We start from the raw sequence: 13,507 nt of genomic DNA, 5'->3' as shown, positions 1-13,507 counted from the left end.
TTAAATTTTGGATATTTTGATGCTGTATTTTTAATGCTGTACTGTCCTATGAATTGGTGGAAACCGTGGCATAGCTAACTTGGTGTTGATGGCTAGCTTAGGCTTCTCTAAGAGGGAATTTGACCAATTCGTGGAGGAGGATGCATCTGTCACTGTCATGAGAGCTTATTTGGCAGTCAGCGATTTCATCGGGGCCTCTCGCTGAGTAATGGTGCTTCGGACTGCTTCTGGGGATATGAGCGAGAGAAAGAAAGCGCATGAGTAAGAGGTCGGGAGGAATCAGTGACAGCATTTTGACCTGCCCTGTTCCCGATTTCGGCCGGACAGTTGGCTTTGTGTCGACTCTTTGCCCATCCTAAAAATAACACGTTGCCTCAACCAGGCTTGGCAGCTTTTGAGGAGGGGCAAGGAGGGTGTGAGGGGGATGAGTCGCCCATTGTGGTGAGGTGAGCAGGCCATTTTTTCCCATGAGAAAATTGCTGTTGCTTCTCTTCATCACACACTGAATGACACACACACTTAACGTTGAGACTTCGACCGAAGCCTTAAAAAATCCCACATCACTAAAGAGAAAACCCAATGTTTTAAGAATGTTTCACGGCAAAGCAGAGATACCCTTTTTTTAGACTGCCGCCTCTTGGCGTTGGGAATGATTTTGGGGGCCTGTGGTTTTAGTAGTATTTTGATCGTATCAAGTTCGGTCATCTTAAGTATGAGATGAAAAAGGTAATTCCAGTAATTTCTGTGAGGCCAGGTTGCCCTCTCCCCCCCCCCATAAAAATAAAACTATCTCAGTTTGAGCTGATGGAATGCTTCTGGTTGAATTAATAGATGTAAGAGAACTGAGGATATTAACAGACATAAAGACTTTGTGGTTTTATTTGGATGTCATGCTAAGCTATGGTTTATCCTTATGTGGGTGAGCCTTGGGGTTGTGTACTCAACTCCCTTTCCTTTGGTGCAGCTGTGAGGAGATTGGGAGCCATCTTTAATTTGTGTGAGGGGGAAAGCCATCTTTAATTTAACAGATGTGAGGAGAATGGAATCCATCTTTAATCTGAGGGGAGCCATCTTTAATTTGACAGTTGTGAAGAGAATAGAAGCCATCTTTAATTCAGGGGGAGCCATTGTTAATTTGACAGTTGTGAGGAGAATGGAAACCATCTTTAGTTTTGGGGAAGCCATCTTTAATTTGACAGCTGTGAGGAAAATGGAAGCCATCTTTAATTCGGGATGTCTGTGATTTCCTATTATGGCAACACATCAGAATAAAAATAACCCTCCACCGTGGCAAAATATTCCCTTAATTGACAACATCTCCTGTCAGCGTTGACCACCATCAACTCATCCTTGAACTGATTAATCCACCAATTTAGCTTGTATCCCATTAATTTCAAGGAGTCTAACATTGGGTATAGCCTAACTGGTTGAGCTTCGTAGCCATCAGTTTTCGTGGTCTTTGCTGTTTCTTCTCTTAGGTAACTGATATTAAAGTATTTCTTCTATTTCCTTTCTCCTGTTAGTCAGCATTTCTGAAAGAACGCTCCTGCTACCTTGGGGCAAAATTTATTTGAGGAATGCACACTCGAAATCTTCGGCTAGAATTTCAGTCTGTCATCAGGCTCCATGTTCCCCTGCTGCCATCCTTCTGAAATTAAATACTTTATCAAAGACCTGAACGAACGTTAACCTCCTGAAATGTTAATTGTCAAAGCTTTGGATTTTATTTTTTTAAAAAAAAACTGTTCTTGTAAGTTTAGACGCAGTTGTTAGAAAAATGTTCCCGTATTACCTCCAAAAAATCTGGCTCTGAAAAATGTGGGTGGGTGGGTGTTAAAAGAAGAGAAACTTCATCTTTCGATGACCAAGTCTTGTGTCATGTTGATTTATCGTTCACCCCCTCAGATTCCAAACTAGTCAAATTCCAGTCTAACCACAGGCTCCTGAGGGTCTTCTCTCAAGTGTGTGGCAACCAAATGTTTTGCACCCAAGTCATCAAAGAATTTTCAATCCGGATTCCCAATGGCTTGACTTCACCTCACCCCTCTCTTGTCAGCACCTGCCCTTTGCACTTCATAACGCACACGGCATATTTCTCGGGAAATTAGCGATAATGTGATCGCTTATCTCCGGCACCTTTATAATACCTCCTGTGCTATTCTATCCTTGGTGGGTGTAATTCCCCAAATGCAGAACGTCATTCCCAATCCGAACTCCCCTTTAAAATAAATTAAAACAACAGCGCAAGTTCCTAGTCCTTATGGCCATGAATGCGTTCATATGTGTTTATTGCTCAGCCCTTCAACGAATTCTCCGGACAGCTTCCGTAGCTGAAATACAATGAACTGTGGTTGTATGTTACAATGCACAATTACTGTGACGGTAGGGGTTGTTGGTGTGCTAGTTGATGGTGGTGCTAGTGTGCTAGACTGAGCAACACTTCCAGTTGTCGAAATGCAGGGCTTCAAGTTCGTAGCTTGGTCTTTGTTCTCTTTCATTATTTTGAACCAGGCCACAGGCTGGCTTGCTTTGGCAGGGTTTATGCAGGTTCCAGACTTCCGCTTTGTATTTGGAACAGTGCCGGCTCCATATTTTGGGGACGGGGCCTTGGATGAGATGACCTCCATGGGCCCCTCCCTCAGTGATCTGTCTTCTCACCACCACTGTCACCGGCTGCTCATACCCATCTTCTTTCTTATCATTACTGGCGCTTGCTTGCCTCTTCCTCACTGCTACCATTATCTGGTCAGTGAGCCCCTGCTTCAGTGTGGGTCCTCATGTCAAGGTTCCAAGCCCTCGCACCGACCTGCGAGGCAACACAGATTCGCTGTGCAATCCACACCTCTACTCACCTCCAGTGTCTGTGAAGGCCGGGAGCAGTCCTCTAAGCCTAATTTGCTAAACAAGGAAGGCCTAACAACTAAATGGATGGTTTCCTGCCGAGCCTGACAGGTTTTTACCAGGCTCTTAAGAACATAAGTGCCCTGATGGATCAGACCAAGGGTCCATCTAGTCCAGCACTCTGTTCACACAGTGGCCAACCAGCCATCGGCCGGGGTTGAACAACCAGGACATGGTGCAACAGCACCCATGTTCCCCAGCAACTGGTGCACACAGGCTCACCGCCTCGAATACTAGAGATGGCACACAACCATCAGGGCTAGTAGCCATTGATAGCCTTTGCCTCCAGGAATTTATCCAACCCCCTTTTAAAGCCATCCAAATTGGTGGCCATCACTACAACTTGTGGTAGTGAGTTCCATAATTTAACTCTGCGCTGTGTGAGAGGGTCTGGCTTACTGCCTCCCACCTCCTCTCAGCACTACCCGCTTAACTCTGTAGCAGAGTCTGTGGTCTGCCAATTCCGGCGCTCGTTCCCCCTCCGACAGAGACTAAGTTCTCACTGGTGGGGTTGCGGGGAGACGGTCCCTGAACCTGGGCTTTTTGTTCAATAACCTCCTGGGAAGATTCATCCTTGACCTCTGGAGAGTCTTAGGACTCTTCCTCCCCTGCTCTGTGACTGTTCCTCTTCTAACTCTGCCTCCGAATTTGACTCAAAATCTGAAACCAAATCAGGGAGCCTCGGTCCCATCCTGACACGGTGCCCAACCGTGCCTGTCCTTGACACCAAAGATCGCATCTTGTCTTAATAAGCCACAGTATGGACAGACCTTTTGCCTGTGCACCCGGCCCCTTTTCTCCTCCTTTCTCAGTGTGTCCCAACGAAATTCAGGAGCCTTCCTTTAACCATAGTTTCCCAGTTAGTCCGAACCAGGAAACCATGGTTAACAGCTTCTGAACAAAACTAGTATCTTCAACCACCTTTGAACCAAAAAACCATTTCTCTTCGTCTTGACTATTGGACTATAAAACTGGATATATAAATGCTCAACTGGAATATAAAACTGGATATATAAATACTCAACTTGGTAGCCAAGACGATGAAAACAGCCCCTTTCCTCCAGCCTATCATGTACATAATGGAGGCCTCTTAAGTTTGAGCTAGCAGCAAGACAGATGAGTGGAATCCCATTGGTTTGTGCCAAACTCCGGATTCCTCACTTCTGTGAATCTGAGCGTGCCACGCTCTCTCCTTATAAAAGACTCTTTTACATCTTATTTTTCAATCTGGTTGCAGAGTGGTTTTTGTGGGCTCCAGAGCTCAAGCCTTTACACTGTCCTCTCGCATTATAGAATTGCTTGTATTTCTGTGGAAGGACAGGACTAAATAAATCCAGCCTTCAGCTCCTCTTCTGAAATGCCATCTTTTGCTCGCCCCTGCATTAACTTCTTCTTCCTGCCAACTTTTTGAGCCGACTCTCTTGAGTAGCACCATTGTGCAGATGCAATGTGGGGACAGGGGACAGAGGAAGGGACACCCCAATACTTTGGTTTGCCACTTTGAACGGGGGGGGGGGGGGGGGATGTAGGACAAATTTAGTTTCAGTCTGGTTTGGATCAGGACTTACCCCAGTTTGCGCCTTCCGAACCGAACATGAACTCCGACACAATCTGTGCTCGAAGACCATCCATTTTCAACGCTGCAGTGTGATTCAAGCCCCTACCCCCAAATGCGTTCAACGGCATGTGCACATTGGAAAAATGCACACAAATACGCTTAATCAATAGAAGAATACGTGCCTTTGGAAAATTGACTGAGATGTACATTTGGGGTGGGTGGGGAATGTATGCTTTTCATCCAGAAAGGGGGAAAAACAAAGCTTGTGATCTGATAAGGACTTGAGTAAAAACGAACTACTTGAACCCCAAACCCATTGGACAGCTCTTCTTGTTCTGTGGTCAAACAGACACATATCAATGGCTACTAGCCCTGATGGTTGTGTGCTATCTCCAGTATTCGAGGCAATAAGCTTGTGTGCAGCAGTTGCTGGGGAACATGGGCTGGAGGGTGCTGTTGCACCATGTCCTGCTTGTTTATCCCTGGCCAATGGCTGGTTGGCCACTGTGTGAACAGAGTGCTGGACTAGATGGACCCTTGGTCTGATCCAGCAGGGCACTTCTGATGTTCTCATGTAATTCTTCCAGGGCATATTTTCAAATACTTTAGACCAGAGGTAGTTGACCTTGGCCCGTGGACCAAAGCAAGCCCCACCCACCCAGGGCCTAACTTAGCCCTCTGAGCCTGCTCAGATAGCCCCGCCCCCTTTTCCCTTGGAGGCTGATCATTTGCATATTCCCAGGTTTTGCATCTCCCCCTCCGCCCCATTCTGAGAGGTTGTAATGCCTCACTAAAGATTTAGCTACCGAATGCTGAAATATGCTCGTATATGGGAGGGCTTCTGCCCTGAAAGGCGACCAAGAAATGTTTTAAATTAAAAATATATATATTTCGCCCTCTGCTCCATTTTGCATTTGGCTCTGGCCAATGCTGAAATGCGGCCCTCGAGAAAATTAATTCAACATGGGCCGAAAGCAGTTCACCACCCCTGCTTAAATACTCATGTATTTATAGCGGCTTTCCCAGCCTGGTGCCTCCTACGCGAGTTGAAGCCCAACACATCTGGAGCGCATCAGGTTGGAGAAGGCTGTGTATGGGCATCTTTGCTGTAATGTACCACCCCAATGGATTCCTGCTCCCTTAAGTCTCTGCTCTTTCTCCTTTGCTGCCTCTTATGCCTCCCTGAATGTAGCGTGACCTTTCTTTTTCCTTCTCTCTCTCTTCCTTCAAACTCTAGCTCAAAACCCACCTCTCCCGTGCAGCTTCTGCCTTCCATTCCGCAAGGGAACTGACCTGAAAGTCAGCTGTGCTTCCCTTTCCCCATCTGAATTTCGGTTGTAGGTTCCTCGGGGCAGAGACCTATCTCCCTTCCTTATGAAGGCCTTCCTAAGAGCCACCTCTGCAGCTGCTGCATCAGTGATGATTCAGTCGTGCCGCGTCGTTGATACTTTTGACGCAAACGACCACTTCCGTATAGTGTAACCGCCCTTGACCGTCCCATGCGCTCTGCTCACCGTAGCAGCGTTGCTCAGTGGCAAGCGGCTAGCCAGCTTTCCAACTCCAAAGTCTGGAGTACAGCTTTGGGTCAGTTGGTAGTTACTCCACTTCTGAAATCTCTTCATTGGCTTCCAGTTCACCTCAGAATCCAATATAAACTTCTCTTGTTAACCTACAAAGCTTTTCACTGTCTAGCTCCTTCCTATCTTTCCTCTCTCATCTCACACTATTGCCCCGCTCGTGCTCTTCGCTCCTCTGATGCCATGTTTCTCGCCTTCCCTTGCTCGGCTTCGTCCATTTTCTTCCGCTGCCCCTTACGCCTGGAACGCTCTTCCAGAACATTTGAGAACTACAAGTTCAACCGCAGCTTTTAAAGCTCAGCTAAAAACTTTTCTTTTTCCTAAAGCTTTTAAAACTTGATTTTGCTCTGACTTTTATACTGTTAGTTTTACTCTCCCCTGTGCCTGTTTGGTGCCTTCTCTTCCCCTTCTGATTGTTTTATTATGATTTTATTAGAATGTAAGCCTACGCGGCAGGGTCTTGCTATTTTATTGTTTTACTCTGTACAGCACCATGTACATTGATGGTGCTATATAAATAAATAAATAAATAAATAAATAAATAAATAAATAATAATGGCCAAGGCGCTTGGAGAGGCTCATTAAGGTAGGGCTGGAAATGTGAGTCATTAGCCTTTCTCTTTCTTTCTTTCTTCATCCCTCCTCCTTGATCCTCCAATCCTTTCTCTGTAGCAAGGGAGGTAGCGTCAGCAGCTTATCATGACCCCTTGCTACCGGAACAGCCCATGAGTCATTCAAGGTGTGTGTGGGGGGGAGACCACTGTATAAACATGTTCTCTAGAGATGATGACCAAATCCTGCCCTGTAATTAATGGAAGGAGATAAGATGTCTTCCTTCTGCACGGTGGCTGGGAGTTTGTTTGTTTTTTCGTGTCGTTTACTAAATCTCTATATCGCCGTCAACAGCCAAAGCTCTCCGGGCGGTTTATTTATTATTTTTATTTACTTACAATAGTTATATACCAGTCCCCATCCAAAGAAATCAAAGCATGGACAAGAAATAGAATGAAAGAATAAAAACATATTAAAAATACATTTTTAAAAGAGCAAAGTTCTGATAGAACCACGGCCAGTCATTCGGGGAAAGCTTCCTGAAACTACGTTTTCAGAAGGCGCTGGAAGCAATACAAGGTTGGCGCCTGGCTGACCTCCAGAGGCAGGGAATTCCATAGGAAGGGGGCCACCACACTGAAGGCTCTTCTCCTGGTGGACTCCAGTCGGACTGTAGGCTAATATGGAAGCACCAGGAACATGTCCTCAGATGACCTTGGTTGCTGGGCAGGTTGGTGAGGGAGAAGGCACTCCTCAGGTATCCTAGTCCCAAGTTGTTTTGGGCTTTGAACACTAATACTAGAACTTTAACCTGGCCCGGTAGCAAATAGGCAGCCAGTGCAGTTCACTCAGCAAAGGAGTTGCATGCTTAAAAATGGCAGCTTCCTACAACAGCCAAGCTGCTGCGTTCTGCACCAGCTCCAGTTTCCAGAGAACCTTTAAGGGCCGCCCCACATAGAGTGCATTGCAGTAATCTAGCCTTGAGGTTACTAATGCCTGGCCAAGCTATCCATGCCCAGGAGAGGCTGTAGCTGGTGAACCACATGAAGCTGGTAAAAGGCTTGCTAAGGTTAAAAACTTAAAAATGCAATATTGAACATAATATAAAAGCCGTTTGCATAAAAGCATATAAACAGACAGCGCACGCAGACACACATATATAAATCCAAAGACTGAAAACCTTAAAACTGCCCAGAGAGCTTGGGCTGTATAAAAATGCAATAAGTAAATAAAATTAAAAATGCAATACTGTACATCATATAAAGGTCTTTTACATACATTCACACATGGGAGGGCCAGGATCTCTTCTCGATCATCCCAGAGTGCAGGACATGGAATAACAGGCTCAAGTTATAGGAAGCCAGATTCCAGCTGGACATCAGGAAAAACTTCCTGACTGTTAGAGCAGTACGACAATGGAATCAGTTACCTAGGGAGGTTGTGGGCTCTCCCACACTAGAGGCCTTCAAGAGGCAGCTGGACAATCATCTGTCAGGGATGCTTTAGGGTGGATTCCTGCATTGAGCAGGGGGTTGGACTCGATGGCCTTATAGGCCCCTTCCAACTCTTCTATTCTATGATTCTAAGTAGACAGCACATATATATCGAAACAATTTTAACGATCAAGAATAAGATGCAAAGAACTCAGCTCTTGCTTAGGGCTTGCGTTTCTCAGTAATGTCTATTCTCTCTCTCTCTCTCTCTCTCTCCACACACACACACAGCCTTCTTGCACAACTCACATGGCAAGCTGCTTTTGAAATTGAAGGGTTTTTCCCCCTGCTTGTTCTTTGGATCCTGGAGGGATACTTGGAAACTGAAATTGACACTTTGTCAAGCAGGGCTCTCTGATGCTCAAGCCCTGCCAAGGTCAAACTTCCCTTACCCAAATCTCTGGTGCGACCACACTTGGAATACTATGTACATTTCTAGTCACCAAACCTAAAAAAAGGACTTTGGAGAAAGTGTAGAAAAGGGCAACTCAAATGATCCAGGGGCTAGAGCATCTCCCCTATGAGGGAAGGTTACCAACAGCTGGGACTGTTTAGCTTGGGGAAACGCCAAAAAAGGCTCTCACGGCGGCTTACAAAAGTATTTCTTGACAGCCCCTGCCCACAGGCTTACAATCTAAAAGGCACGACACAAAAGGAAAGGGGATTGGGAGGGAGGAGGAGGAGGGGGAAAAGGAAAGCAAATTCAGGCACTACAATCTTAATTGCAAAGTTCAGCAGTTACAGGTGACAGTTGGCGGGAGGGGGCTCTCAGCTGGAGCTGGACCCAGGCCCGATGGAGAGGTGCCTGGCTGCTGCTTCCTCCCTCACTGGTGGCCTCTGCAGAGACAGTTGGTAGCAGGAGGGAGGGGGCTCTCAGCTGGAGCTGGACCCAGGCCCGATGGAGAGGTGCCTGGCTGCTGCTTCCTCCCTCACTGGTGGCCTCTCCAGAGATAGTTGGTAGCAGGAGGGAGGGGGCTCTCAGCTGGAGCTGGACCCAGGCCCGATGGAGAGGTGCCTGGCTGCTGCTTCCTCCCTCACTGGTGGCCTCTCCAGAGATAGTTGGTAGCAGGAGGGAGGGGGCTCTCAGCTGGAGCTGGACCCAGGCCCGGTGGAGAGGTGCCTGGCTGCTGCTTCCTCCCTCACTGGTGGCCTCTCCAGAGACAGTTGGTAGCAGGAGGGAAGGGGCTCTCAGCTGGAGCTGGACCCAGGCCCGGTGGAGAGGTGCCTGGCTGCTGCTTCCTCCCTCACTGGTGGCCTCTCCAGAGACAGTTGGTAGCAGGAGGGAGGGGGCTCTCAGCTGGAGCTGGACCCAGGCCCGGTGGAGAGGTGCCTGGCAAATGTGCCATGTTGCCGACAACTAATGGTCCATTCATTCACATCTCTAAACTTGCATAATTGGTGGTTTTACAGCTGCTACTCAGAACAATGAGCTGCCATTTTTACACAAAATGGCAGCTCAGTAGGGAGACGGGAAGCCCCACAGCACTTGCTGGGCCGTCCAGTGACTCATGTAGCACAATGAGTAGGGATGGGCAGCCAGTGGTGCTTCAGCAAGCGCCCGGCGACGAGTTCATCCATCCCTTGGCAACATATTTTAGAGAATCGAAATGTAGCTACTGCTAGCTTCAAGCACTCTTACAAAATAGGTCCGCAAGCATTATATTAGTAGCTGTTTGTTGAGTCATCGTAATCTGTGGATTGAAGTTGTTCATTGCAATTCTTTATATTCCGTCTACCCTTCTTCTCCCTCCACAGGGCCCACACATAGCATCCGTGACGCTTGCTGCTTACGAATGTAACTCCGTGGATTTCCCTGAACCGCCCTATCCTGACCAGATTATTTGCCCTGACGTAGAGGGGGTCGAAGGATCAATTTCTTTATGGACCATCATCTCAAAAGTCAGGCTGGAGGCCTGCATGTGGGTAAGAAACCAATGGACCTCATTTATTAATTAACTAAGGTTTATAAGATAGAGCAGCCTTACAAAGACAATCATAAGTTACTAGTCCTTATGCATTTAGCCCACCAATACCTGAGTTTAAACGTTTTAGGGCACAAACATGACTGGAAATAAAAGAAATTCCAATTTTTTTGCTTGGTCCCTTGCGGGGTGGGACTGACTCACCATAGGTGACTAGGAAAATGGCTTTGTGGAATTTTCACGCCTGAATTGGAATGTGAAGGGGAGTGGGGGATAATAGCATTTGAGTTTCCAAACAAGAATATGTGAGTGTGCAAAACTGCACAGAAGGTATAATAGCAATCACTTATTACTAAAACCCAAACTTCTAATCAGCTAATTGGGTAGATGAATCCGTCCAGAAACACTGTGAAGTGACTAAAATCACACTCCTCAGCCAAAAAGCCTCCCAGAATGGCTTACAAATAATCAATAAAAGGCAATACTTGACCACAGGTGTCCAACCTAAAAAACAGATCACACAAGGAAAAAGGATTAGGGAGGGAAGAGGAGGAAAAAGTCACCCTTTCAGCTGAGAATGTAACTTACGTAGCTGGCTCCCATTCTGCCAAATGAACATAGTTCTGATTTAGAATGAATTAAGTACCAAAAAATATTTCCCGATTCATGGAATTCCCTGCCTCTGGAGGTCAGGCAGGCGGCAACTTTGTATTCCTTCTGGCGCCTCCTAAAAACATTGTTGTTCCAATAAGGCTTCCCTTAGCGACCAGCCGTGGTTTATTTTGCACGTTCTTTCTTTTAAAATGTACTTTGAATGTGTTTTTATTCTGCTTTTATTCTATTTTATTTTGTCCACCACTCCGAAATTCTGAATGGGGAACGGTATATAAGTACCGTAAATAAATAAAATAAATACATACATTTATTTATTTGTTTATAGGATGCCTTTCAGCAACTCCCTGCCCTTTCAAGGCGGCTCAGGGCATATTAAAAGCAATCTATAATAACACGTTGAAAATCATTAATTCATAACATTAACTCGCAGAGGTATACCAACACATCTTAAAAAACGTTACGGCGGCAGCCAAGAAAATATCAGCAGAGGAAAGCGACATCCAAATATAAAATACCTAAACCAAGAGCAGTAATAACAAGGGTCCAACTGCAGGTTTGAAGGGATCCCAGGCTACAGGGGACTCTGTCAAGCCCCCTCACCTGTTGATAGCAGTGGTAATTGATTCCCTGGCCACTGAGATGAGTGACTGGGGGCCACTGTTTTAATTTCCCCCTGTGCCCCAGAGCAATGCTATATATGATATGGTGACCAGATGAAAAGGAGGACAGGGCTCCTGTATCTTTAACAGTTGTATTGAAAATGGAATTTCAGCAGGTGTCATTTGTATATATGGAGAACCTGGGGAAATTTCCTCTTCATGCAACAGTTAAAGCTGCAGGTGCCCTGCCCTCTTTTAAATCCGGTCACTCTAGTATAGCTGCAGTATAGCTCCTGCAGCTTTAACTGTTGTGATGAAGAGGAAATTTCACAATGTGCGACATGCATACAAATGACACCTGCTGAAATTCCCTTTTCTATGCAACTGTTAAAGATACAGGAGCCCTGTCCTCCTTTTCATATGGTCACCCTAATATATGAGGGGCTTTGTTGAGGAATTAAAATGGCCACTAGACTCAGCCACCTGGCGTTGCTCAGAGGATAAAAAAAATTAAAGGGCCATCTAGGGCCCTGAGAGCTGCCCAAGCATGTCTGGTATTGGTTGAATACATAGATTAAAGACATCCATTTAAATATATAGATTTCAGTATTTTATTTTATTTTGGAGAGCCAGTGTGTCTGGGATGGGGATTGCTATCCTATATCCTAAAAGTCTCATTCTCCAGCTGTGGAGCCTTATGTAGTGTTGGACTGGGTCTCAGGAGACCCGAGTTCTAGTCCCGCTTGGCCATGGAAGCTCGCTGGGTGTCTTTGGGCCAGTCCCTGACTCTCCTCCTAACCTACCTCACAGGGTTGTTGTTACGAGGATGACATGGAGAGGAGGAGGGAGACCACGTGAGCTACCTTGGGTTCCGTGCCAACGGAGAAAAGGCAGGATAGAAACATAATAAAATTATACAAGTGCTTACAGAAGCATCAGCAGGCGACGTTCTTAGAAGACGCCTTCCTCCTTCACAAGCACACACAAGACTAGATAACTCCTCGAACATGGCGCTTGCTGAGAAAAGCAGACGTCAAAAAGCACCAAGGAAGATTTTTGGTTTGATTCCCTAGGCAAACCTATGCTGATCTCATAGATTGGCTTAAATTTTTCAGTGATGAGTGGACAACTCCGTTTTGTGTGTGTGTGTGTGTGTGTTTCTTGGATCTGAGCCGACACCAACACAGGCCTGTGTTCTGTCCACTTAAAAAATTGTGAACTTCACAGGGAGCCAGCGCAGATGTTACCTCTGGCTCTTGCTTAACTGCAGTTGAGAGATGAATTAGCTGGCTGCCGAAACAGGCGTAACTTCAGTAGCGACTTTTGCGCTCTCGATGTTCCGGGAGCGTCCGCCTCAGAGGGGGCGGAGAGCGCTCACAAGAAAAAGCCGCCGCTGGAGTGGAGGGTATTGGATGACTGGTCCGTCCCATGGGGTGTGGGGGGATTCTCCGTTATCTGATGTCCCAACATGTTTCTTTCTTGGCCATGTTTACATGAGCGCACAAACGCTTCTTGCTAATTTCCTGTAAGCTCAGCAATGCTGGCAGATGGATTTCTGCATGTTTTTCCCCCCTTTGCCCTAATTGGACCTAGGACTGGACAAACTGTGTGTGTGTGTGTGTGTATACGCACACAGTGCTCTGGCTTGCATTGCTGTCTTCTTGCTGTGCAGGATTGTACCCACTTGCTGGGAGCATGTTGCAAATTAAGTTTTTTTTAAGAAGGAATCAGACTGTGAATGGATTAAGTTTTTAAGAAGGAATCGGACTGTGAATGGATCAGGAAAGGCTCCTGCGAAATCCCTCTCCTCTTACATTGGTCTGGATTCATACAGCCAATATCCACATGTCAGGGGTACAGGGCTTCGGGCCTGGGAGCAAAATACGGCACTCTGGAATTTCCTGGACGTCCACGCCTCCTTTCTCAGGCCATTTTCCCCTGGTTCCAGATGGTTTGGTGATTTCTTGGCGTTTGTACAATTTTTCCTCCAGTCTCTTACCACTTCGTTACTGTCGGTAAGAGCTTTTAAGCTAAAATAGGCTGGTGTTTTGGACACTGCCCCCTTTTTCCTTCAGCATACTTTAACGTAATGTAAAATATGCAAGACATGCATTCTGGTGGGACACTGGAGAGGGCCTTCTCAGTGGTGGCACCTCAGTTGTGGAATGCCCTCCCCTTGGAGGCCCGACTGGTGCTGTCACTGGCTTTTATTAAAGGCTTTGAAGGCTAGAATTCTCCAAGGCTGGATCGGGAATTCATCCCCTTTGCCCCTCCCCACTGGCAGTGACAG

General features: G+C 46.4%; 1 protein-coding gene across 3 annotated transcripts in view; it reads left to right on the top strand.

The window, feature by feature from the left end:
• Positions 1–13,507, top strand: part of VMP1 (vacuole membrane protein 1) — a 119,227-nt gene that overhangs the window by 33,504 nt on the left and 72,216 nt on the right. For all 3 annotated transcript variants that reach the window (XM_063146485.1, XM_063146486.1, XM_063146484.1), the window contains exon 6: positions 9,837–10,004. In XM_063146485.1, the coding sequence (XP_063002555.1) occupies positions 9,837–10,004 (168 nt within the window). The remainder of the gene's footprint in view (positions 1–9,836; positions 10,005–13,507) is intronic.

The sequence above is a fragment of the Elgaria multicarinata genome, chromosome 22 (assembly GCF_023053635.1).
Source record: "Elgaria multicarinata webbii isolate HBS135686 ecotype San Diego chromosome 22, rElgMul1.1.pri, whole genome shotgun sequence".
NCBI lineage: Eukaryota > Metazoa > Chordata > Lepidosauria > Squamata > Anguidae > Elgaria > Elgaria multicarinata.
Note: the sequence above shows the minus strand (reverse complement) of the source record. Positions and strands in the feature narration are given on the sequence as shown.